General features: G+C 38.1%; 1 protein-coding gene across 25 annotated transcripts in view; it reads right to left on the bottom strand.

Moving 5' to 3' along the window:
• Window positions 1-13,412, bottom strand: part of PBRM1 (polybromo 1) — a 105,931-nt gene that overhangs the window by 63,463 nt on the left and 29,056 nt on the right. For 22 of the 25 annotated variants that reach the window (XM_036878173.2, XM_057486604.1, XM_036878168.2 and 19 more), the window contains 5 exons: window positions 10,597-10,665; window positions 7,537-7,635; window positions 5,251-5,336; window positions 4,363-4,458; window positions 3,657-3,748 (listed from right to left, as the gene is read on the bottom strand). In XM_036878173.2, coding sequence (XP_036734068.1) covers window positions 3,657-3,748; window positions 4,363-4,458; window positions 5,251-5,336; window positions 7,537-7,635; window positions 10,597-10,665 — 442 coding nt within the window. Of the gene's footprint in view, window positions 1-3,645; window positions 3,749-4,362; window positions 4,459-5,250; window positions 5,337-7,536; window positions 7,636-10,596; window positions 10,666-13,412 lie in introns of those variants that run through there. The other 3 variants (XM_036878175.2, XM_057486628.1, XM_057486653.1) reach the window with 2 other exon arrangements.

Raw genomic sequence — 13,412 nt, 5'->3', positions numbered from 1 at the left:
ATTTCCATTTATTGGTGTCTTCAATTTCTCTTCATGAGTGCCTTGTAGTTTTCAGGGTACAGGTCTTTCACCTAGTTGATTAGGTTTATTCCTAGTTATTTTATTCTTTTTGATGCAATTATGAATCAAATTGTTTTCCTGATTTCTCTTTCTGGTAGTTCATCACTAGTATATAGAAAAGCAACAGATTTCTGTGCATTAATTTTGTATCCTGCAACTCTGCTGAATTCAGTTCTAGTAGTTTTGGGGTGTATTCTTTAGGGTTTTTTACATATAGTATCATGTCATCTGCAAAGAGTGACAGTTTAACTTCTTCCTTACAAATCTGGATGCCTTTTATTTCTTTGTGTTGTCATGATTGCTGTGGCTAGGACCTCCAGTACTACATTGAATAAAAGTGGGGAGAGTGGGCATCCTTGTCTTGTTTTCAATCTTAGAGGAAAAGCTTTCAGCTTTTCGCTGTTAAGTATGATGTTGGCTCATTGTGGTTTTAATTTGCATTTCCCTGATGACTAGCGATGTGGAGCATTTTTTCATGTGCCTGTTGGTCACCTGAATTTCTTTCAGCCTTTTTATTCTTGAATCAGTTTTAGACATTTACCATTTTATAGGAACTTACCCATTTCATCTAAGTTTTCAAAGTCATTTCCATTAAGCAGCTCATACATTCTCTTCTAATATCCGTAGGCTCCCTCTTTCCCCTAATATTTATTTGTGCCTTGTTTTTTTTTGAAAATCTCACCAGACTTGCCTATTTTATTAGTTTTAACAAAAAAACTTGACTTTATTGATCTCTCCTATTACAGGTTTCCTTTCTAATGAATTTTTGCTCCTAGCTTTCTTATTTTTTCTACCATTTTTGTTTTATTCTCTTATTTACTTATGTTGGATGCTTAGAACCTTGACTTTCAGCGCTTTTCTATATGAAAGAACTCAGACCTATAAATTTCTTTCTGAAGTTCCACTTTAGCTACACCCCTAGTGTTTTGATATGTATTACATTCATTATTGTTATTGTTCTATTTCAGGTAATTAAATTTCTAAAATACTCTTTTTAAAAAAGAGAAATTAAAATTTTATCTATTTATTACTAGTTGCTATCATAGTTGCACTGTGGTCAGAAATAATGTGTATAAAATCTTTCAAATTTGTTGAAATCTGTCCCATGGTTCAGTACATAGTCAATTTCTGCAAATGTGCCGTGTGAACCCGAGAACAATTCTCTAACTGTAGAATATCTGTCTGCTCTACCAGTTTTGCTGTGGTAGGCTGAATAATAGCCATACATCCTTGTCCTAATCCATAGAACCTATGACTATTATCTTATGTGTTAAAAGGGACTTTGCACATGTGAATACATTAAGGATCTTGAGTTTGGGAGACTATCTTGGATTATCTCTGGGCACTCAAAGTAAACACAAGGGTCCTTAAAAGCGACAGGCAGGAAGGTCCCAGGGAAGAGATGGGCTGACAGATGCGGAGGGCAGTGCTGCACTGTGGATACAGAGGAGGCGGTCAGGAGCTAAGGACACAGGCAGCCATTAGAAAACAGAAAAGGTGAGGAAAGGAATTATCCCCTCAAGCCTCCAGAAGGAACACTACCAAAAACTCCAGAACTGAAGAGAATAAATGTGTGTTGCTTTAAGACAACAGTAAGTCTGTATTAATCTGTTTCAGGACAAATACCACATGAGGAAGGGTATTCAAATCTGTCTTCCCTGGCTTTCCAGCCTATCTAGCAATTGACAGCAGTGGGCTCCCACCTTAAGGGAAATGTTCTCACTTTGTCTTTGACGTTCCAGCTGCCTGTTTTACGTATCATGAGCCCTTTTATAACTTATCTTCCTGATGAAATAAAACTTATATCATTATGAGGTGACTCCTTTTTATACTTGCTAATATGTTTTACTTGAATGTCCATTTTATCAGAAGGCAGTGTGATGACCTTTGGTTATTATTTGCCTGATATATCTTTTTTCATCCTTTCATATTTAACTTTTCTGTATTTTTATATTTAAGATACCTCTGTTACCAGCATATAACTTGATCTTTAAAAAACCCCACTGAACCTGTCTTAATTGGCAAATTTAGGGCATTACCACTGATAGGATGTCTGGTACAATTCTGGGGTTGTTTCTCTCACCTTTATGCTTTCTATTTAGCTCACTTTCTCTCTTTTTGCCTTCTTGTCTTATCTCATCTTGGTGGGAGAGGAACAGAAGTTTTGTCTATCTTTCCCATTCTGTCCCTACACATTTCTGTTCCGGTAGTGACTGCAGCAGCTGCCCTTCGACTCCGTGCGTCTGCCTCGGGCAGTGCTGTTTGTCTCTAAACGAAGCACCTCAAGCCAGGCCACACTTTTTGGATTCCCATGTCTTCTTCCCATGGCTCCTTCTGTTGCTCCAAGATCATCAGTTACCCCTTCTTCACTATGCTCACTGTACCTACCCCAACATTGTTTCCAGGAACAGGAAGTACAAAACCAAACAGATTATATATTAAAATTTAGACTATCTTAAGGTTAAAGAGTCTCTGAACAACAGCCTGAAGGGTCTACTACATACAAAGTTGGGTGGCATGTACTTTGTTTTCTTAAGAGCTGAGGTTACTAAATGATAAATAAGACTCTTTTTGTGACAAAGGTACTATTTATAGAAAAAAAGCAATAAATACTTCTTAGGAGTTTTGTAAATGGTGTGGTTCTCCTTCAATTTGTTATGCTACTATAAGGTTGGTTAATGAAGTAAGAAGGAAACCTACAACAAAACACATGTGGCACTTTTATGCTCAGCAGAAATCAAAGCTAATGAAAGATAAAATTTTCTTTCAAGTTTTGATAAAGCCAGGCCTGATTTCAGTAAAAACTTTTTAATTCTGTAGATGAATGTCAAAAAATTAAATTCATACTCTAGTAAGTAGTCTATAGTAATTATGAAATTTCTGTAGAAGATTTAATAGAAAATAAGATATAGCTGGAAAAATCTGCTGTGGCACACTTTATTACAGATTCAAAAGATATGCCAGAATAATTTTATAAAACAAATTTTCTCTCTATATACAAAAAAAATCTGCAGTAACATAAAAATATATCATACTTAAAATAGACAATGAAATCAAACACATTTTACGGTTGTTTTTTAGGTTGCTAATAACAAACTGTACGTTTACATGGATTCTTAGCGTCCACTGCCCTTTATTGGCCTTGTTAAAATGCCAATTTACCATGCTGCTCTTCTTGTAATTTACATCTACCTTTAAATCCTAAATTCTAGATGAGGAAAAAGTAGCCTACTGAAAATATAAGCCACTGACTGGAAATCTAAGACAATTAAGACAATATAAATGTCTTCTTGGGATTTTCTGATGGCATCACTCATACTCACTATTTGTCATCATAGATTTGAAACCAGGATGTGCTAAGGTGATCAAGCCAATTGTTTCTGCAGGAGTATTTATTTACTCAGATACAAGCTTTAACCCAAAGTAAAAAATGAGCTTTTGCTAAGTTTGCCAAGCAAAGAGTGCAATCAGAATGCAACAAAGAGCATGTACTCCAAAAACTGACTAGCTCCCAGGTGGACCAAAATCACTGCAACTTGGCTTCACCAGAAAGAGCCACGGAGAGGGCATTTAACTAGTCATAACCTAATGCCTACCAGCTAAAGCAGCATCCTCTTCGCTTTCTGAGCCATATTGAAGTGCCATGGTGATTGCCGATAGTCGACCCCCTTGGACTGCTCTTTTATTGCTGCAAAGAAAAAGAAGCAATTAGAAGAGAGGGAAAGACGTTATAATAATTTGGTTACTTTACAGGAAATAGGAACTATTAATAAAGCATTCACATCAAAGAAAAAAAATTTCTATTCAACTGCTTCCTCAATTTATCTCTGTACTTTTTACATTCCCCATAAGCAATCTTAGCCAAGACTACCACTTTTTTGTCTCTTAGAAGTGGTGGTAGAAAGCCTAAGGTAGACCTTGAGAGTCTTTTTTTACTTAAATGCAATATTACTCCTTATTTTATGAAAAACAAAGATTCATTCATAATTACTCTTCTAAGATGCTCATATTTTACAATAAATTCTACTATGAACACAAACCTTTGTAGTATCTTACTACACATTTTATGGGTAATACTGATTTGTCACTACCTGAGACAAACTGCTTGAGCATTCTCCAGAGGTGACGTCAGGCCTATTAGAACATCTCAACCTTTTAAATAAAGTATGCAACAACAAAGTGTCATAATAATTCAACTCTACCCAAAAAAGATTACTTCAAGATAGCCATCAACAAACACTACTATGCCTATCCTCATAAACGTGGGTCAGCTCTCAAACTAAAACACACTCACTCTCTCACCGGTAGTACTTGCTAGTGGGATTTCTCTCTTCACCAAGGCTGCCTTTACTATGCGAAGGACCTGTCAGCCTGGCTGCAGCCAAATTTGATGAAGTCCTACCCAGAGATAAGATAAAAAAAAAACCCTCAGAAAATTGACAGCTGAAATCGGAATGTTTGGTAAACCAAAAGGAAACGATTGATTTCTTCTTTTCTAAACAGAATTTCTCAAATATTTTGGAGCCTGCGCAGCAGACTTTGCTTCCAAAACCTGATGATTCTGCAGAAGAGAATGGACCTGAGTTGGTCCTAGAGAATTTATGCCTACTGCAGTGACCAGAGGAACTGGTAACGAGGCAAACGGCAGGGTCAGAAGAGCCTCGAAAGCAGCCACTCAAACTTTCCATTTAGGATAGGAGGAAACGGAATCCTAGAGGAAGACTTGTTCAAAGTCAGAGTCCTAGCACAAGGAAAAGCCAGGAAGAGACTTTAGATCTCCTGACACCTGGCTACATATTCTTACTGCAAATTTAAATATATACTATTGTACATATTATATACAAATATGATATTACATGTATTTATCACATATAATGTATGTTATATATGTAATATATATTACATGCAAATACAAATATATACGTATACACATATATGTGTATATATATGTGGCAATAAAAGTCTGTAGTGGTGTTAAAAGTTTTAAAATTGTTTTTTAAATATAGCCCTTCAAGCTACAGTGAAGAGGCTGGGTAAGAGTTGTGCCTACTCTCTTCAAAATACATCATCAACTGTAATTACACTCTTCAAATGTAACATGCATCTTATTTTCCACTGTAATGATTTCACTATCTAGAAAATTTGACAAACAATAAAAGCACAAGGATTTTAGACATTTTTAAAACCTACCTCATTCGAAGGCTTGACTTAGCCATTTCATGATGTTCAATTTCTGCCTTTTTCATATAAAATATTTTTTTAATAGAATTTGCATCCTGTCAAGATAAAATTACTTGGCTTAGAAAAAGTATAGAAAAGAACAACAGTTTAAATCTATGGCATTCCTTCCTTCTGGAGTAGCTTTACATTCAGTTCTGCCAAGATGCATCCTTTAACCTTTCTGCAAGCTTCCAGAACATCTTCATAATTATATATAAGTTAAAAAGTCCCCTACCTCTTTCACAATTAATCAGTAACACACAAAGATCTAATGGTGAACAGGGGTGAAATACAATGAACTCTACCTGTGTACACCGACCTAAAAACTGAAACAAACATACACTTCTGAGATTAAAGACTATGTACACAAACTTAGGATGAGTATACCTGCTTAAATTAATAGCATACAGATATATCAATTCCAAAGTTTCCCTTCTCTTTACAGTTTAGTTTAGGGAAAAAATCAGACCAAGAAGTAAGATTCATAACTGTATCAACAAATAATTGGTACTATACCATTAAAATGTCCTATCAAAGACAAAGAATACAAGGTTTATTCCTGATTTTCACTCATATTTTCTTAAAAGACGAAAGATAAAAGTTAAAATTAACTACCAAAAGCAACTGTACCTGAGTCGGCATTCTGAAAGTCTAAATGATTTTATTCCCAAAAGATTTTGTGTACTACCCTTTGCTAAATTCTCAATGATACACTATTAACTCAAGAAATTTCTAAAAAGCAACTGTTCATTATAGGTCTACAAAACTTCTAGGAGGGCATTGCAAAGCAATGAAGTGGTCATTTTGTATTGTGTTACTATATTACACAGATTGCTTTTTATATTTATGAGGTTTAAATAAAAGGACTAAATCAATATTTAACTAAAAAGTGGATAAAAAACAAACCAGGTCTGGCATAGAGACAGACATACAGATGAATGGAATAGAATTCAGAATCCAGAAATAAACCCATACATCTATATAGTCAGTTGATTTTCAACAAGGGTGCTAAGATAATTCAATAGGGAAGAAACAGCCTTTTCAATATAAGGCCCTGGGACAAATGAATAGCCCGTGTAAAAGAATGAATGTGGATTCCTACTTCACACCTAACTCAGATATACAAAAATTAATTCAAAATGGATCAAAGGGATAAATGTAAGGGCTAAAACCATAAAATTCTTATAAGAAAACATAAGTGTAAATCTTCATGGCATTGGATCAGGAAATGGTTTCTTAGAAATGATACTAAAAGAACAAGCAACCAAAGGAAAAAAAAAGGACTTAATCAAAATCAATGTTTATGTATCAAAGAACACTATCATGAAAGTGAAAAAAACAATGCACAGGAGAAAATATTTGTTAAACATAAATCTAACCTAAAGTCCAGACTATATAAAGAACTCTGGCAACTCAACAGTAAAAACACAGCTAACCCAATTAAAAAAATAAGCTAAGGATCTGAATAGACATTTTTCAAAGAAGACATACAAATGGCCACTAAACACGTGAAAATATGTTCAACGTCACTTATCATTAAGGAAATACTAATCAAAATCACAATGAAATACTACTTCACACCACTAGGTTGGGTATAATAAAAACAAAAACAAAGTGGAAAACAAGCATTGGTGAGGATATGGAGAAATTACACTTGTATGATGCTAGTGGGCATGTAAAATAGTGCAGCTGCTTTGGAAAACAATGTGGTGGTTCCTCAAAAAGTTAAATATATAGTTACCACATGGCCCTGCAATTTCATTCTTAGGTATGTACCCAAGAAATATGAAAATATATGCCCACATAAAAACTTACGCATGAATGTTCTCATAGCAGCATTGTATGTAATAGTCAAAAAGTGGAAACAACCCAAAAGTGTAGAAACCAATGAATGGGTAAATAAAACATGGTATATTCATATAACGGAGTATTTGTCAGCAATGAAAACACAAAGTACTGACACAAGCTACAACATGCTTACTTCCTACAACATGCTCAGTAATAGAAGATAGTCACAAATGATGACATATTGTATGATTCTATTTACGAAATGTCCAGAATAGGCAAATTCAAGTGAATCTAAGTGATTAGGATGACAGATGTAAATCTCTGTGAATATACTAAAAGCCATTAACATGTACCCTTTGAGTGAAATGTATGCTATATGAATTTTATCCCAATAAAGTTGTTATATAAACGTTCTTGGCTCTAAGTTAAAGTATCTACTGTTATCAGTGAAAACAACAAAAAACTAACCTTGAATACTTGAGAACCAGGCTCATTGTAAGTCTTGGCATTTTTTGCTAGGAGATCTATATCTCTGGCCATTGCATGAATACTCTTGTAGCTTCCATTCTACAGTAAACATGAAGTATAAATATATGGTTATTGGGAGTTAATCAGTACAACCTTTAAAAAAAAGAACTCCACATATTCCTAAATTGTCAACATAATCCAAGACTTTATTGGACAGTACACATGTGAACAATATTTAAAGTCACATTCTCTTTCAAAAACTATTTCTATTGCCTGTTTACACCGAAGTTTTGAGACAGGTAACAAAATCAGAGCTACATTGTTCTCATAAAATTTATAATTTAAAAAATCTAATAAGGTAAAAGTTAATTTAGCAAACACAGAATGGTTATTCTGTGCAAAGCATGTTCTAAGTACTACATGAATACTAATTAACTAATGTGAACTTAATAGTGTGAGATAAAAATCCTCTGGTTTTAGGGACCACTTCAGATAAAATCAGTCAGTCTAGACAGAGGGTAACATTCTGTGAGTGCCTACTATGCACCAGGCTCCCTGAGAGAGCTGGCACATCTAAAGTTTACTCAATCCAAAATCACTCAGGGAGACTCAAAATTGCTTGTTTACAAAGGGAAGGGAAGAGGGAGATGCCCTAGGCAAGAGGCACTTGATTTGCACACTGTTGGTTATATTTGAGGCAGAAAGAATTTGGTTCTATCAAGCTTTATGAAATACCCAACAGCATGCTGTAAGGGTTAGTATTTGGTAGTTATCATTATATACCCAATACACCACAACTGATTGTTTAAAAAAATTCTAAATTCGCAGAATCACACAAACATGCAGAAAGCACTTGAGACTAATGAGAAGGACACAGAAATGAACAGACACGTTACAGAGAGAGTGAGAAAAGCAAATTGAGGAGGGTGGAGAGTGGGGAAGGGCAGAGCATAGGTACAGGCTGTGTAGGCAGGACAAGGACAAATGAGGCAGAACCCAGAGAGCCAGGCTAAGGGGAGAGCTGGTTATCTGCCAAGTGGGGATCCCCAACATCTGAGCACTCTTTCTATCTGGAGCAAGTCCCAGTAGAGGTGGCAAGGAGGAACTACCTTCAGCAAAGAGTAAAAGTGGGCAGATGGTAGCTTTGCAAGAAGCCTGGCACCAGGACAAGGGGAAATAATTCATGCTTGAGTCTTGAGGGACCAAAACAACGGCAAGGGAATGGAGGAAGGCACTCCTAACTCCTGTAGGAGAGCGGTCTAGGAGCAGAGCAGCGGGCATCAGGGCCCATGGAGGCAAAGGACAGTGGTAACGGCATCGGCCCCAGAGAGACCAGTCGTGACCATAGCTGTGCCACAACATCCGTGAGTTCTGCCTAACTCTCCAAGGCTAGTTCTCCAGGCTGCCTTCCCAACAGTCCATGAGCGATCTAATACCCTTCTCAGTGACTCCCTTTCTGCGTAAGTTAGCAAGAGCCGATCAGTGATGAGCTGGTACGAGATGCTGCGACTTGCTTCAGCAGGCATTAGCAAACACCGCGGAAAGCAAACTAGGGTCAGGAAGCAACATGCAGAAAGCATTCGAGACCCTTTCATCAGAGGTAGGAAAGAAGGCTGCAATAATTCGGACATAAAAGGACAAGATCTTGATTAGGGCGCTGGCACTAGGAGGTGCTTCTGTGGAGCTCTCAAAAGGAAAAGAGGACAAGGTGAGCAGTCACACAGAGAAGACTGGGGCTGAGGAAGGCATGTTTAATTGTGTGTTTTTTCAGTTTTATGGAAACATCTTCCACCTAGACCACGGATTTAAATTCCAGGTCTTGGGCTGGAATTGAGTCATCCTGGGCTGCCTTAAAACCAGGTGATACATTAGGGACTCTGTATTTGAAGGTTTTGTGAAACTGCACCAAGGGCACCATACTGGTGCTCTTTACTACTCTCTCAGAACTGAAGCCCAAGAAGTTTCTCCCTCCGGGCACACCACTGTGCGTCCAGAGGCATTTCCCAGTGAGACCACAGAACACTTTCAACATCCCTCTTTGCTCCTCTATTGGGAGTCCTGAACCCTCCTAACCCTCAGAGGATCAGTAACTCACACTGCCCAAGGCCACACCCTGTGAGATGCTTCACATGTATGATCACTGACCCTACGACTCCGTGGAGCGGCACCACACACTCGACACACAGCAGAGGAAGCAGGCAAGTCACCGACCAAAGTAACAGCTAGTGAGGAGCACAGGTAGGAAAATGACCCACGTCAGTTGGACCCTAAAACTAGATTCTGGTAAGATTTAGCTCACTTGCTTATACCTTCCTTACCCTCTGATCACCAGATTTTAGATCTGCCATTCATTCGCTCAATTAACACTCACTAAGCACCCAGTCTGTGGCAAGGCAGTAACAATGTAGGGGTGAGAGCACAACGCTGGAGCCAGACTGTCTGTTCGATCCTAACTCTGTCTCTTTACTAGCTGATGATGCGGCACCTCTGAGCTTCAGGTTCCTGATCTATAAAGCAGGCCTAGCAGTATCTCCCTCAGGAAGCTGCTGTGAGGACTACTCAGCTGATACAGGGAGAGCACTTAGAGCAGAGCAGGCACCTGGCGATTCTGGCACCGCCGGACACAAGGAGGGGGCACAAGGAGAACGTCTTCGTTTTCACTGAGCTTACACTGCACATCTGTTGTAGGCAGCTTTTATTCTGAGATATCCTAAAACTATTTGGAAGCAGATAAAAATAAACAACAAAGCCTTTATTGCCAGTGTACCTTTCATGAGCAGAAATGTCCATGAAACCAATGCTTTTTAATGTTTGTCCTCAGAGCAAGATGTACTATGCCAATGAAAACTTTGCTTTTCTCCCTACAGAAAAAAAATGCAAAAGGGACACTACGCTGCTTCCTCCAGAGCAGCAATCAGTTATGGCACTCTAGTTCACTTCCCGTGTATCACTACCAACCCCTTAGAGACATCTGCTTCTCTGTTTTCTAAAAGCCCTTGAAAAAGACCACAGGCTAATCTGCCCTAAACCATTTATGGTTACATACGGTCCCCTTCATACCTGTATCCTCTGGGCAATGGTCTTGAGATCTATAGGCTCCTTAATTATTGCATAATAGTCTGGATATTGCTAGAAGACAAAAACCCAGGCATGCTTAGTAAGTGCTGTATCCAGCTAATGAGAAAACAAGGAAGCACACTGACGATCCATTAAACGACTGAACAGCTTTGTGTTTCCAGGTTAAAGACACAGCTGTACCGCACACTGTTGGTTATATCTGAGGCAGAAAGAATTTGGTTCTATCAAGCTTCATGAAATACCCAACAGCATGCTGTAAGGGTTAGTATTTGGTAGTTATCATTATATACACAATACACCACAACTGATTGTTTAAAAAAATTCTAAATTTGCAGAATCACACAATTTTAAATTTAAGGTCCCAAGAATTCTATGTGGGGAAATGAAGTAGAGGAATGTTTTTTTTTTTACATTTTTTATTAAGGTGTGATTGATATACACTCTTATGAGGGCTTCACATGAAAAAACAATGTGGTTACTACATTTACCCATATTATCAAGTCCCCCCCCATACCCCAATGCAGTCACTGTCCATCAGTGCAGCAAGATGCCACAGATGCACTATGTGCCTTCTCTGTGCTGTACTGTTCTCCCTGTGATTCCCCACACCATGTGTACTAAATAGAGGAATGTTTTTGAAGGACTTGCTATAAGCTCTTTAAATTCTGTAATCTAAATATAATTAATATCCTACTTCACATAAAATTTGTAAGAATCTATAAGAAGTGAGGTTGCAAGATTTGTTAGCTTAATGTTAAACTTCATGCTTCTACTTATTTCAAATAATTTTTTTCAAAATAAAACATTTTAAATGAAACAAAAGAAACAAAGGAAATGATACGCAATTTCTGATTTCTTACAAACTATTAGTTCATCCCAAGAAAACAAGTTAAACATGTCAGAGGAATGAACTTGAAGGGTTTCACAAAGCCTAGAGTGCATTCACTACCCTAAGCCTCTCCTACAGGTTTTGTTCCTTAGAGGAAATAATTAACTAGGATCAAAACCCAAAAGTTAGTCTCCTCAGATGGGAGAGGTGTCAGGGGAAGTCAGCCAAGTGCTCTCTGGGCTCTTCTGTTCAAATCCTTGGAGCCCAAACAATAGCAATGACGATGAGGCACCTTCACTCAACTACTGGGCAGCATTCAGGGAGCTCTACCGCTCTGACCCCTCAGCCTGCCTCCCTCCACTTTCTTAGCCCTACTCCTTTCTTTGCTTGGGCCAAATGCTCCCTGCCACCTCTCTCCACCATTCTACTCCGGAGAAACAGTCCAGAAGACAAATTACGGCAAGGCCACACAGGTTGGGCAGCATAATCCAAGCTGTTGGGCCCCTGGATTCCCAATCTGCCTCTCCACTTAGCCAGGCCTGCCTGGCAGGGACTTACCAAGGAAAGGTAAAAACCACCCTCCCTTCCACACTGTGGGACCAGGATGTGATAGCACTTCCCCCAACCAACTCCTGCCGCATGGTATCCCTGAAAGGGGGAACTAGACAGTAATGTTTGATTGCTCCAAATCACCCTTGGTGGCTTGACCACTATTGATTATCTCCTGCAGAGTAAGAACAGATCTTGAATAAAGATTACACTCTTTTCTTACAATTTTTTATTGCGGTAAAATACACGTAAGATTTGCCATTTAACCATTTTAAGTCAACAGTTCAGTGGCACTAAGTGCACTCACATTATTGTGCAACCATCACCTCACCATCATCCGTCTCCAGGGGTTTTCCTCTTTCCAAACTGAAATGCCATACCATTTAAACATGAACCCTCCACTTGCCCCTGGAAACCACAGGTCTACGTTCTCTATGAATTTGACTACTCTAAGGACCACCTGTAAGAGAAATCATACGAAGACTGTTCTTTTGTAATGAGCTTATTTCACTTACCATAATGTGTTCAGGGTTCATTCTTATTATAGCATGTGTCAGAATTTCATTCTTTTATACAGGCTGAATAATAGTCCATTATATGTATATACACCACATTTTGTTTATCCACTCATCTGTTAAGAGACATGGATTGCTTACACATTTTGACTATGGTGAATAAAACTGCAATGAACCTGGGTGTACAACTATTTCTTTGATACCCTGCTTTCACTTTTAGTTATAGACTCAAAGTACAATTGCTGGATAATATGGTAATTTCATGTTTAATATTTTGAGGATGTCTGTTTTCTTTAAAATTTTAAATGTATCACCAATATAATCATATTTTTCTAAGCAGACCCATTCTTAGAATAGCAGCAGTCATGCTTTATTTCTAGTTTCATAACTGTCCTACAACTTAGTCAAGACACACCTTTACATTACCTAGTCTTGTCAATGACTGATGGGGAAAGCTGCATGTCATTTGTCAGTCAGCAAGCATCTCTTATACACCCATGACATACTGCATTTCAGATACATGACAGGGACACAAAAGAGAATATGGCCTAGTCCTTGTCTTTAAGAAATTCAGGGACTAGGGAAGGAGGTAGAGATAAAAGGAAATGATCACAATGGAGCTGAGTGGTATAGTGAACTACTTATTTTATTTTTATTTAGGTATCACTGATATACAATTGTTATGAAGGTTTCACATGAGCAACATTGTGGTTACTACATTTACCCATATTATCAAGTCCCGGCCCCCACCCCACTTCAGTCACTGTCCATCAGTATAGTAAGATGCTAGAGTCACTACTCGTCTTCTCTGTGCTTTACTGCCTTCCCCATGACCCCCCTACATTATATGTGTCAATTATAATGCCCCTTAATCCCCTTCTCCCTCCCTCCCCACCCATTTTCCC

The sequence above is a fragment of the Manis pentadactyla genome, chromosome 1, assembly GCF_030020395.1.
Source record: "Manis pentadactyla isolate mManPen7 chromosome 1, mManPen7.hap1, whole genome shotgun sequence".
NCBI classification, from domain to species: Eukaryota; Metazoa; Chordata; class Mammalia; order Pholidota; family Manidae; genus Manis; species Manis pentadactyla.
Note: the sequence above shows the minus strand (reverse complement) of the source record. Positions and strands in the feature narration are given on the sequence as shown.